Source organism: Lepidothrix coronata, unplaced genomic scaffold, assembly GCF_001604755.1.
Source record: "Lepidothrix coronata isolate B3197 unplaced genomic scaffold, Lepidothrix_coronata-1.0 Scaffold210, whole genome shotgun sequence".
NCBI lineage: Eukaryota > Metazoa > Chordata > Aves > Passeriformes > Pipridae > Lepidothrix > Lepidothrix coronata.
The window spans coordinates 264,889-275,842 of NW_016690390.1; the positions used below are offsets into that span (position 1 = coordinate 264,889).

Consider the following 10,954-nt stretch of genomic DNA (forward strand, 5'->3'; position numbering starts at 1 on the left):
GCGACGTCACTCCCGCGACGACACGTGGGTCCCGACCACGTGGGCGCCGTTCCCACGGGATGCGGTGCTGGAGCGGTGAGCGGCGCGTTAGACCGAGCTTGGAGCGGCGCCTTAGCGCTAAAACGGGCCGCAGCCGGGGCTGGGGTGCGGTGTGGTGTGCGTGGGGAACGCGCACATCGCCTCCTGCATCGGCACTGGATAGTTAATTAAATAAACGGCTCGTTAAATGCCTTTGGCGGGGCGCGTTCGGCCACGCGTTAAACGCGGGCTTGGCAGCGCTCTGGACGTGCATATAAAGTGCTGCGATAAATGTGCCTGCAGCGTGCTGCGGTGGAGGTGGCGCGGGCATTAAGTAGCGCATTGGGCGGGCACAGGGGGTGTGGCGGTCGGGGTACGGCTTCTGCAACATAAACGATTCTATACCCGAAAAACGCACACCGAGCACCTTGCGCACCTGGCTAATCCCACCCGCGCGCGCAGCGCCATTCGGGAGCAAAACCCACGCCGTGCAGAACAGCCTTTGCCCTTCTGGAGGTGCACAACTGGCCTTGCTTGTTCAATTTTAGGTGAGGCGGGGGTGGAGGGAGCTGCGGAGTGCAGGGAGGTGGGTCTGCACCTCCGTGGCCCAGGTTGAGACCGTGCCGGGGGGATTTTGCCGCCCGCCGTGTGTGTGCCCAGCCTTGCACGGGGCAGCCAGACAGCGTGAGGCATGTGCAGAGACGGGGTGAGCCAGGATTGCCCTGGTTTCAGCAGCCTCCCACGGAGTCCTCTGTGGGGCATTTTGCAAGCCCCGTGAGCAATGCTTTAGAATGAATCCTTTTCACTCATCGCTGTCTCCTAAACCCTACTAGACTGCTGATGAAACCAGGCTGGCTTGTGTCCAAGTAATTGTTCTCCAGCTACAGGATCAGACACTGCCAGAATTTCTTATCCTGCAGTAAGAGAACAAGTTCAGGATAATTCCTTAAATCTTGCTGCATAGTAACCCATCACCCCAGCAGCTGAGGCTACTCCTGCATCTCAGACCCTCCCACTCTCTGAATTTCTCAATCATCATTTTTCCCACTTCTTAACCTTTCTTAACCTATCCATATTCTGGGCCAGACCTGGAGGATCTGGTGGGCTGCCTGTTGTTCATCCTGGGTTATGTTGGAGTAGACAGTGCCTGTTTATGCCGGAATGCCCCGGGCTTGACACTGAGCTGCAAACAGGACTCATCAGGGAAGCTACGAAGCTCCTGCAGCCCCCTGGATGGTGGTACCTGGGCAAAGAAGGGGTTTTGGGGCAGTGTCACTTATAGCTTGGAACAACATGGACTCAGATGTTTTGCTTTCCTGCAGGCCCAGCAGTTGTGTGAGATGCTGCCAAGTGCTGGTGTCTATTACTTCCCATGGGAGATCAACAACTCAGTCCCTGAGGGGGAGGCCCTGAGGACGTTTGGCAGGTGAGAAGGGTACCCTGCTCTCCTTGTGGGCCAGGGGATGCCAAAGATGTGCCTTTTCTTCACTGGTTCACTCCCGTCACTTGGTTTGTAATTGTATTTCTGCACCACTGAGCTTCCCAAATCCGTCATTCCCAGGTTATGCTGCTATGACCTGGCCCGATCCGAAGCCGTTCTCACCGCTCAGCACAGCTCAGCTCAGTACCAGGTCTGTGTCGACACCAAGTTTGTGGAGCCGTTCCAAGCCCAGCTGGGGTCTTTCTACATCGTCCTGGGAGAGGCTGAATACAGGGAAGGTAAATGCTCCAGGAACCAGTGCCTTTAGCTGCTCGTGGGTCACTGAGGGCAGTGTGGGCCAAGGCGGCTCGTGTCGTGCAGCTGCCTCCAGCTGATCCAAGGAGCAGCCTGTCTGTCCCTGTTGACCATGAGAAGAGCCACGCTTATCTTGGTGAAAATCTGATGCTCTGGCACAGATTTTGTTAGAGACAAGAAGCACCACTGCTGGGCTTGTGAGACCTGTGCTAAAGCCTTCTGGCATCACCGGCAGCCACCACACCGACCGTCTTCGTTCCAAATGTGGCTGATTGCAGCAATACCTCATTGCAAGCTCGCTGGGTTGGTCTTTGCCATCCTTGAAAGGCTCTAATTATCATCCCTGCCCTCAGACATGTGAGGAATTCAGGCAGGCTCTGTCATGCAGTGCACCCTGTTGTCCTTTCCTGGGGTGCCCTGTGCTCCAGCTGCTTTGCGTGGGGAGTTGATCTGAGCTGGGCTGAGACGGTGAAGCAAATCCTTTGTTGTCTTGGCCACACCTGGTAACAAACATTCACGTCTGTGCCACTGAAATCCTCAGAATGTGGAAAGCCACACTGCACGTGGCCTCTAGAGACTGACCTGCTACACCACTGCCATGAAATTCCTCTAGAAAGATGTTATTTTGGTCATCACAGGCTGGGAGCAAGTTGGGCCCCTTTTGCAGGGATGGAAGGGGAGCAGGCTGAGATGGTGGCTGTGTCACCAAGATTTGGTCCCTCTGTGCAGCTCCAGGTTACCACTTGAATGCTATCAATGAACTGTTGGTTATAGTCAGCTTTGAGCCTCTTCTAAGCCCAGCTTTGTTCTGTCCTGTTGTCTGCACAGGAGCATTCAGAAATGAGATTAGACCTGTCCCTGCTGCTTTTTAGACAGGAAAAAGCAAACTCCATGCAGCCATGAAGTAGACAGATGCTGCATGGCAGGCACTGGCACCGTTCCCCAGGGCAAGGAGACCGCAGTGTCAGTCACCTGCATTTTGTAGCCATCAGGGCAGAGGGGAAGCATGTCACTGAGTTAACCTGCTCCCAGGCCTGCTGCTCCCTTCAGTGGCCAGTGGCCAATCCAGTCTCCTGGCACTTAGGCTGTGGTTACTTGTCTAGCTGGAGCCATATGCTGCCTCAGGGAACTCTCTGTCTCCAAGCTGCTTTGTCTGTTTTTCTTTCTACAGAAACTTCCAGTCCCGTGGTAAAAGCACGAATACTGACCTGCGTGGAAGGGATGAACGTGCCCTTGCTGGAACAAGCCATACAGGAGCAGAGGAAGTACTTCAAGGAGAGGCAGGAGCAGAGGGAAAGCAGCACATCCTGACAGCTCCGAGACCAGACATATGCTGGTCCTTGCACTACCATTTGCAACAAATATGTTAAAAGTAAATTAGGATGTGGGTTTGCTACATGGGGTTTGCTGTGGCAAACAGCAAAGTCACTGAGCAGGGAAGCACTTGAAGACTGTGAGTCAGTCTGTGACTGGGTTATCCATTCATGCCATGTGTCATCACTGAAAATAGCTCAGGGAAGGTTTGTTGTTTGTTTTTTGAAAGGGTGATTAAGGAAAGGGAACACTTGGGTTATACTGGTCCTTTTGTAATACAGGGCCTGGAGAAGTCGTGAAAAGGAGAAGTCTCCGAATCTGGAGTTAAGCAGCTCATTGTTGGCAGATTGGAGGAAAGAGTGCCCTGACTCAGTTGCCACACAGGAACATTCCTGGCAAAACACTCACTTACCTGGATTGACTAACAAAGAAACAAGAAGAACAAAGAGTCCCTATTTTCAGTAGCAGCTGCCTCTTCGGGCTTTCAGTAGCTGGTGTCCAAGGGGAGGATTGATTTTACCTCTAAGATAAATATTTGCAGTGCCCTGACAACCATCACTTGACTTTCTTCCTTGACACAATTAAGTTTAAGAGATCTTAAATCCCTTTTGAGAGATTTATTTTTTTTTGATTTATATTTTCCTAAATAAAGATGAAAAGAGAAGGCAGTCTGTCTTTTATTGATTAAAACCCTCTTTCTTGCCAAGTCAAATGCATTAGACCCTGCACAAACCCTGTGGATGATGTAAGAAAATTCAGTGATACACATTTTTCCTCCTTCTCCTAAGTACCGTGTGTGTAAGGAATTAGTTTGTTTTGAAAAAGTTGCAAGAGAAGGAGATGAAGTTTACATCAGAGCCACTCTGGTTTAAGAACATGGTGCCAGGCCCACCCAGCAGAATTAAACCACTGACAAAAGGACAGAAAATCACTAATGTCAAGTGAGAATAAAATGGTTTTTCTGTTGAAATGTGCAGAAAATAAGGACTGAAGCTGTCCAGTGCACAGCAGCAGATAAAATACAACAGGTATTGGCACAATCCCATTGCAGGCAGGCTTGATTCAAGGGCCTGAGATGGCAATTACAGTACTTGCATTAATCCTGAATCATAATTTAGTCTTATGTTTTTCTTCACCCAGTTACAGAAATAGAAAAGCTCTGACTGAGCACTCTGTTGAGCCCAAATCCAAAACCATGATTTCAAGAGGCAAGATTATAACCTGGTTTTGTGTAAGACAATGGCAAGTCTGTCATGATGCATTTATGTTTACACCTCATCTCCTATCTGTTCTACCTTCCTCCTCGTGCTTAAATTTTATCCAAATGGCCAAGTTTGCCAGAGTTGGGATTATCCAAGATGCCAGGACTGAGAACATCCAAAATACCAGGTTTCTACAAGTGTTATGATAAAAAAGCAACCCACAAATCCTACCAGTAAAGAACAGAGCAAATTTGGCAATGACTTCAGACAGAGATTTCAGTGCAAACTCAACCTTCATAAGCTACCAGAGAACCCACACAAGAGTTTGCCATGGCCATGTGGATCCCACTTCTGCCACAGAGCAAATAATGCTTTGTTTTTTCAAATTAGCAAAATCAGGATTAATTAAAACAAAAAAAAAAAAAGAAATTGAGCTGCTGGCTCAGCAAGGGGCTAAATCAGCCCTAAAAGTTGGGGTCTTCCCTGTGGATTCACACAGCTGCCATGTCCATGACCACCCAGAGATGTGAAGCCCCCAAGCCCTCCAGACAACATTCCCTTTGGCTTTGCCTTTCCTGATGCCACAATACATAAGATTATTTTAATCATGTCTTCCATCAGCTGTCAAGTCAATGATTAATCCCTCTTCAAGGGCATCTTCCAAAAGGCTGACCAAGCGGCACAGCCCACGGTGGGGAGGTTAAAGGGACAATTGTGCAAGACACACATAAAAAAAGGAAATATAAAAAGGAAAAAAAAAAAACAATAAAAAAGACATCCTGCTGGGTCTTTGACCTCAGCGTGTCCCAGGGAACATTAATCACGAGCCTGATTATCCCCTTGATGCCAAAAACTGTACAAATGGAGTGGGAGAGCTTCCCCTGGCCCTGTGCAGTTCTTGCTGCCTTTCCCCAGGCCCCAAAGCACCTCTGTACATCCATTTTCCTCAGTTTTTGGCTTTAGCCAGCACACTGTACAACCCAGGTGGAACAACCAGCCGTGGTAAACCAGGGTGTGATTCTTTGGGTCTGCCAGAAGCCCCCCAGACACCCCCAGACCCCCAGAGTGCCCAGGCAGCCCTGTCCACCCACAGTCACCCCAGGCAGGTCCCTGAGGGGGTCCCTCAAGGCTGAGGGAGCAGCAAGCAGGGACTCAGACACAGCAGCACCTCAGGGGACACCCAGGGAGACCAAACCACTTCCCCACATTCACCTTTTTGTTTCCCGCCCTGTTTTTTCCCCTCAGAGCACAGCGCCAGCCGGCCACCCCACACTGCCATCACCAAGCGGAGGCAGCCCCATGGAGGCCATCCAGGAGTCATTCCAGAAGGTGGAGAAGATCGGGGAGGGCACTTACGGTGTGGTGTACAAGGCTCGCAACAAGCGCACGGGGCAGCTGGTGGCCCTCAAGAAGATCCGCTTGGACGCGTGAGTGGGGCAAAGCCACGGGGCAAAGCCCTGGGCCTGCCATGGCACCAGGCTGGCGTCCAAAATGGTGCAAGAGGCTCAAAAAAGCCGGACATGAGGGGAAAAAAGTGTCTCTATCAGCTCGTGGGAGTGGTTAGGGCCTTACCCAGTGACACCAGGCCCTGGGCTCAAGGCACGGGGCAGGGGGAAGCAGCTGCCATTTTGGGAGGTGGTCTCTCCCTCAGGGCTGTGGTGTGGGGGTCTGGTGAGGTTCAGCCTCCCAGCGGGGTCAGCCTCAGCCCCTCCAAGGTGGGACTGAGCAGGTAAAAGCTCATTGCTCTTCCCCTGGATCAGCCCTGGGCTGTCTGCACAGTGAGGGGTGTCTGTGGGCTGGGGGGCAATTGTGGTGGGACTGCAACCCCATGGTGGCCCCTCAGGATGGGGGAGGTGGCTACATGAGGGACACAGAGCTTTCATCTCCCACCACCTCCAAAAATCAAGACCTGGGCATTTAAACCGTTATTGCCTCTCTAAATGCACTCTCAGGTGCTTCCAAACAACCTCTGCCCTGGGACTTGAACTGTCTGGGTCACTTCTTCCATCTCCTTGCCCACAACTCCATTGCCCCCTACCTCACCCCCAGCACTGCTCCATCCCAAACTCAAACGCTCCCCTGGGCAGGTGATGGGGTACAGTGGAAGAGGGAAAGGACACAGGACCCCAATGGGCTGTGGGATCCCCCTGGGTTACAGGGTGTCTCTGCCACAGGGAGTCAGAGGGTGTCCCCAGCACTGCGATCCGAGAAATCTCACTGCTGAAGGAGCTGAAGCACCCCAACATAGTCAGGTAAGATGAACCCTCCCCACCAGCTCATCGATGAGTTCCTGCTACAGGAGCTCTGGGTACAAGCAGCAAGAGGAATTTTCTGTCCTTTCCCAGCTGCACAGACAGGAGAAAAATAAACAGGAAAATGCGGGAATCACTTGCACTTCCCTGACTCTCAGCAATACCTCACTCCAGCAACACACACTGGTCTAAGCTGTTGCTGCTCCATACTAGCTGCACCTCTGCCTCTCTCTGCTCCAAAGGGTTCACAGAGCAGGGGCATCTGTGGGATGAGGGATGTTTGGATATTCATAAAGTTCTAGGAGAAGGTACTGAAGGGAGAATCTGCACTTCTTCTGCAGGCTCCTGGATGTCATACACAGCCAGAAGAAGCTCTATATAGTGTTTGAGTATCTGAGTCAGGACCTGAAGAAATACATGGACTCGTGCCAATCCGGAGCTCTCCCTTTAAGCTTGGTCAAGGTACAGTGTGGAAGGAGTGCCAACAGGCAGGGCAGAGAGCATGTATCCCTGCTGCCTTCTGCTGGGCAGACTGCACCTGGAAGAGATTCCTCAGCCTCAGATCTCAAACATTTCAGCTGGGAAACCCTCGTGGCACTATTGCTCAGTACATTTATTTCCCAGCTGTTTCCAGGCTCTCGAGCCCATCTCTGCTGCAGAACAAACTGAGGGATCTATTGCTTTGTAGAGAGTAATGGATGAGTGGAAGGGACTGACGTTAGATCCATTGCCTGGATTAGAGTCCTTCTGACCCCAAGCAGGGTGGGAGCAGGTTGTGTGTATGTCTCTGAGTAGTAGCCCACAAGCCTGATGTTGCATTGTAGCAAGGTCTTTTTTCCCATTCAGATCTGTAAGTAATCCAAAGTGTGTTGGTTCACACAATCCAGCATTCAAAGTTTTCATCATGGCCTTATCTGAAATCTCTTCTCTCCTTAGAACTATCTTTTCCAGCTGCTGCAGGGTGTGAGCTTCTGCCACTCTCACAGGGTCATCCACAGGGACTTGAAGCCGCAGAACTTGCTCATTAACGAAGCAGGAGCAATCAAGTTGGCTGATTTTGGACTGGCAAGAGCTTTTGGAGTCCCCCTGCGCACATACACTCATGAGGTAGTGTTGAGACTCCCACAGCGGGGTACACAGTCCACGGTGGGTGAACAGTAGCAGCATCACCACAAGTTATTCATCCATAATGGAGGCACAGCCATAGCCAGGAACACGCTCTGATCCTAACCTGCACCTAAAAAGTTACCTCATGTCCCCACGAAGTCTTCTGTCTCTAGCCTGGCTGCAAGCTGGGTTCCCACCTTCTCTGTACAGGGTATATTTATTTGCTCCAGAGCTCGTTTGTTGGTTCCTTTGCAGGTGGTGACTCTGTGGTACCGAGCCCCCGAGATACTGCTGGGATGCAGGTACTACTCAACCCCTGTGGATATCTGGAGCATCGGCTGCATCTTTGCAGAAATGGTAGGATGGGTTTAAATAGTGTCTTTAACGGGCAGGGAGGAGGCAGCTGCAGTGGGAAGATGGGATGAGATGCAGAACATCTGTGATACTGTGTTCCCACTGTTATGGAAAGTCCACCCTGAGGGTTAGCTGATCCTTATCTCAGAGGGAAATCTGCCACCCTCAGGGGCAGAAGGCTGCATTTCCAGATACATGGTGACATGGTGCCTCTCCTCACGGAAGGGGTAAATTCTGTTTTGCTGTTGCAGCATTTTGATCCTGGGAGGAGATGACTCTATGTCTTCACAGTGGGCTGCAGAGAACTAGCACTGTTGTAGCATGGCAGAGTGGATCTCCTAGGGGCCTGTACTCCCCTTGGAAGAGCTCTGGTTATCCCTGCAATGTAATAGCACTCATTCCCAAAGTCCCTGAGCTGCAGAGTAGGCAAGAGGGAGCGAGCCAGGAGTGGGTGTTAGAAACTGGAGACAAAGAGGGATAAGGGACTGGCTGAAAGAGGGACAGCCCCAGGATAGCATGGATCAATGGAGAGGAGCTGGAGACAAGCAGTCAGACACTTGTGACTTTCCCAACCACTGCCTGGCATTGCAAGTGCCCTGTTCTGTGCAGTTGTTTGCACCTGCCGGGACAAAGGGCTGCCTGCAGCAAGAAATAGGGCACACAGCTGATGGAAAGGTGGGAACTGCCGCCTTCTCTTCTCCACCAGATGACCAGGAAGGCCCTGTTTCCAGGGGACTCTGAGATCGACCAGCTCTTCCAGATCTTTCGCACCCTGGGCACTCCCACCGAGGTGACCTGGCCTGGCGTGACCCAGCTGCCTGACTACAAGGGGAGCTTTCCCCGGTGGCCAAAGAAGGAGATGAAGGACATTGTTCCCAACTTGGATCGAGATGGGAGAGACTTACTGACGGTGAGGGCTCAGAATAAGACCTGGGGACAGACAGGACCTTTTCAGACTGGGCAAAGAATAGGGATATTTGAGACTGATTTACCTGGAATTGTAAATCTGATCTGGGCCTAAAGCTCACCTCTGCCACTGCAGAAGCATCAAATCACGGAATAGGGCTCAGTCCTGCTCTGAAGCAGGACAGTCACTGCAGGTTCCTATAGTAACCACTGCACTGGGAGTCAAGGAACTCTTCTAACATAATCCCCACAGTAATTTGAGTTGTGGGTGACCCCTGAAGCCCAGGACCAACACCTGCAAGTGGGCCCAGCCATGTGTGGGTGCAAGTGATCATTTAATTTTTAAAATCCTAACTCTGCTGGGTTTTTCTCCTGGCAGCAATTGCTCCTGTATGATCCCAGCAAGCGCATCTCAGCCAAGGCAGCCCTCAACCACCAGTACTTCCTCAGCAGGAGCTCCGGGACCCCCGAACAGCGACACACACTGCGGAGAGAATGCAGATGAGAGGACACAGCTCTCCCCAAGCTCCTGCACCTCCAGGTAGCACTGCAGGTCTGGTTTGGGGCCCAGCTGGGACTCGGGATCTTGCTTCTCCTGAGGACCCTGGAAGGGGACATTCTTGGCATTTAGAGACTCTCAGCCTGTTGCTGGGGGAAAGTTCGTGTTGCAGCCAGAGAGTGGTTTGAAGAGGTCACGTGCAAAAGGGTGGGGGTCATTTTTCAGCATAAAACACTGAAATGTAGAGAAGAGAGCATCTCTCAGAGGTTTGTCCTTGCATTAGTGAGCTAAGGTGACTCACAGTGAGTTCTGTCTCCAGCACTGGAGCATCCCTAGCTCTGTCAGTGGCAGTTGCTGGCACCAGGGCGTGCTGGAGCTCCACTTTGGGAAAAGGAGCTCAGCCCTTTACTGCTGTTACCACACCGGGCTTGTCAGCACATTGTTTAGTCTGAACTGTTTAACAGAGCTCACATCCTGCTCTTCCACAAGCTGAAGAGCACTATCAGGAGTCTTAATTTGTGCGTTAGGTGGGACCAAGAAGCCAAAGATCCAGTTATCATAAAGCAGATCCAGTTAGGATAAAGCACTTGCTGGATATGACTGGAAACAGGAACAGCTAAACCACATCTTTCCAAATGTAATGCTGTTTCCTCTGCTTTATTGTATTGGAAATGTTTTTGCAGTTCAAATGTTTGGAGAATTGTCACTGACTCTTGGTGTGGTTTTGTAATTTTCATTTTTTTCTTTCAATATAGAATAAAATATATACTTGTAGTTTGTTCAGAAACCTTGGTGTTTATTATTTGGAACAGCCCATCGGGCTGCTGACGCAGGACAACCTGGCTGGTCCTTTTTTCCACAGAGCTGCTCTTCCTTCCTCATCTCCTACACTCTTTCTTTTATCCTTTCCAGCCCAAATCCTTGGCAGGTGAAGAGATGTGCTCTCAATTCTGTTGTGGAGCGAGCGGCTGATGCTTCTGCAGCCCAGTGTCTCAGTGGGGTAAGCTGGGCTTGTTTTCCATCACCACAAACTAGATCACAGTTATGTTCTGCTTATTGAAATACTCAAAAGACAGATTTAACTCATGGAAGCCAAACTTCTGCACTCCTGTTTTTCATGCACGTGCACACATGTGCCCTCCTAATAACTGTGATCCCAAAAACTGGTTTCAGCACAACCTGACATCTGTGCTCCTGCAGCATCTTGTGGCCTCTGTTTGGTGACAGCCAACAGGGGCATGTTTGTGGATGAATCCATGGAGACATGGATTAATTCTGCTATGGGAATCATTTCCCTGCCTTTGCATACACCTTGTAAAGTCAATTCATTTCATACAATGTTCCACTGTTCACTCTATGCAAACAATGCTCACCTGACAAACCGTTTGCAGGAGAGTTTCATTTTTATTCTGTTTTTAAAAGATCTGCATTAAGAAATAAATACCAAGGACATTCATCCAGACCAGAAACATAAATAAAAACACTACAACACATCAAAATGAAGCAACAGGCTGAATTTTAAATGTTTGGGACCCAACTCCACTGTCAGCAAAGGGAATCAACAACA

The 10,954-nt window shown here is 50.5% G+C and overlaps 2 protein-coding genes across 8 annotated transcripts; both read left to right on the plus strand.

The window, feature by feature from the left end:
• The first annotated feature begins 10 nt into the window (after nucleotides 1-10).
• Nucleotides 11-3,960, plus strand: TEN1 (TEN1 CST complex subunit). Of its 4 annotated transcripts, none has more exons than XM_017833014.1 (5): nucleotides 11-75; nucleotides 1,341-1,444; nucleotides 1,580-1,737; nucleotides 2,925-3,033; nucleotides 3,349-3,960. In XM_017833014.1, exons 2-5 carry the CDS (start codon nucleotides 1,359-1,361, stop codon nucleotides 3,530-3,532), a joined length of 537 nt encoding a protein of 178 aa, XP_017688503.1. In that variant the 5' UTR covers nucleotides 11-75; nucleotides 1,341-1,358; the 3' UTR covers nucleotides 3,533-3,960. The 4 variants fall into 4 exon arrangements, 3 of the variants coding, with proteins under 3 accessions (XP_017688503.1, XP_017688502.1, XP_017688504.1); XR_001877722.1 differs by lacking the exon at nucleotides 11-75 and adding an exon at nucleotides 81-566 and having other exon boundaries at nucleotides 2,925-3,125; nucleotides 3,349-3,447; XM_017833013.1 differs by lacking the exon at nucleotides 11-75 and adding an exon at nucleotides 81-566.
• An 852-nt stretch (nucleotides 3,961-4,812) lies between these two features.
• Nucleotides 4,813-10,161, plus strand: CDK3 (cyclin dependent kinase 3). Of its 4 annotated transcripts, none has more exons than XM_017832980.1 (8): nucleotides 4,813-4,960; nucleotides 5,515-5,696; nucleotides 6,444-6,521; nucleotides 6,863-6,983; nucleotides 7,458-7,628; nucleotides 7,884-7,985; nucleotides 8,689-8,892; nucleotides 9,268-10,161. In XM_017832980.1, exons 2-8 carry the CDS (start codon nucleotides 5,569-5,571, stop codon nucleotides 9,391-9,393), a joined length of 930 nt encoding a protein of 309 aa, XP_017688469.1. In that variant the 5' UTR covers nucleotides 4,813-4,960; nucleotides 5,515-5,568; the 3' UTR covers nucleotides 9,394-10,161. The 4 variants fall into 4 exon arrangements, with proteins under 4 accessions (XP_017688469.1, XP_017688471.1, XP_017688472.1 ...); XM_017832982.1 differs by lacking the exon at nucleotides 4,813-4,960 and adding an exon at nucleotides 4,975-5,371; XM_017832983.1 differs by lacking the exon at nucleotides 4,813-4,960 and adding an exon at nucleotides 4,975-5,271.
• Nucleotides 10,162-10,954: the final 793 nt, after the last annotated feature.

Excerpts from the sequence above, each read along its gene's own strand:
- CDK3 (XM_017832980.1), top strand. The coding sequence starts at position 5,569 with ATGGAGGCCATCCAGGAGTCATTCCAGAAGGTGGAGAAGATCGGGGAG. Across the intron at positions 5,697-6,443 it reads AAGAAGATCCGCTTGGACGC|GGAGTCAGAGGGTGTCCCCA; the intron begins GTGAGTGGGGCA and ends TCTCTGCCACAG. Across the intron at positions 8,893-9,267 it reads ATGGGAGAGACTTACTGACG|CAATTGCTCCTGTATGATCC; the intron begins GTGAGGGCTCAG and ends TTCTCCTGGCAG.
- TEN1 (XM_017833014.1), top strand. The coding sequence starts at position 1,359 with ATGCTGCCAAGTGCTGGTGTCTATTACTTCCCATGGGAGATCAACAAC. Across the intron at positions 1,445-1,579 it reads GCCCTGAGGACGTTTGGCAG|GTTATGCTGCTATGACCTGG; the intron begins GTGAGAAGGGTA and ends CGTCATTCCCAG. Across the intron at positions 1,738-2,924 it reads AGAGGCTGAATACAGGGAAG|AAACTTCCAGTCCCGTGGTA; the intron begins GTAAATGCTCCA and ends TTCTTTCTACAG.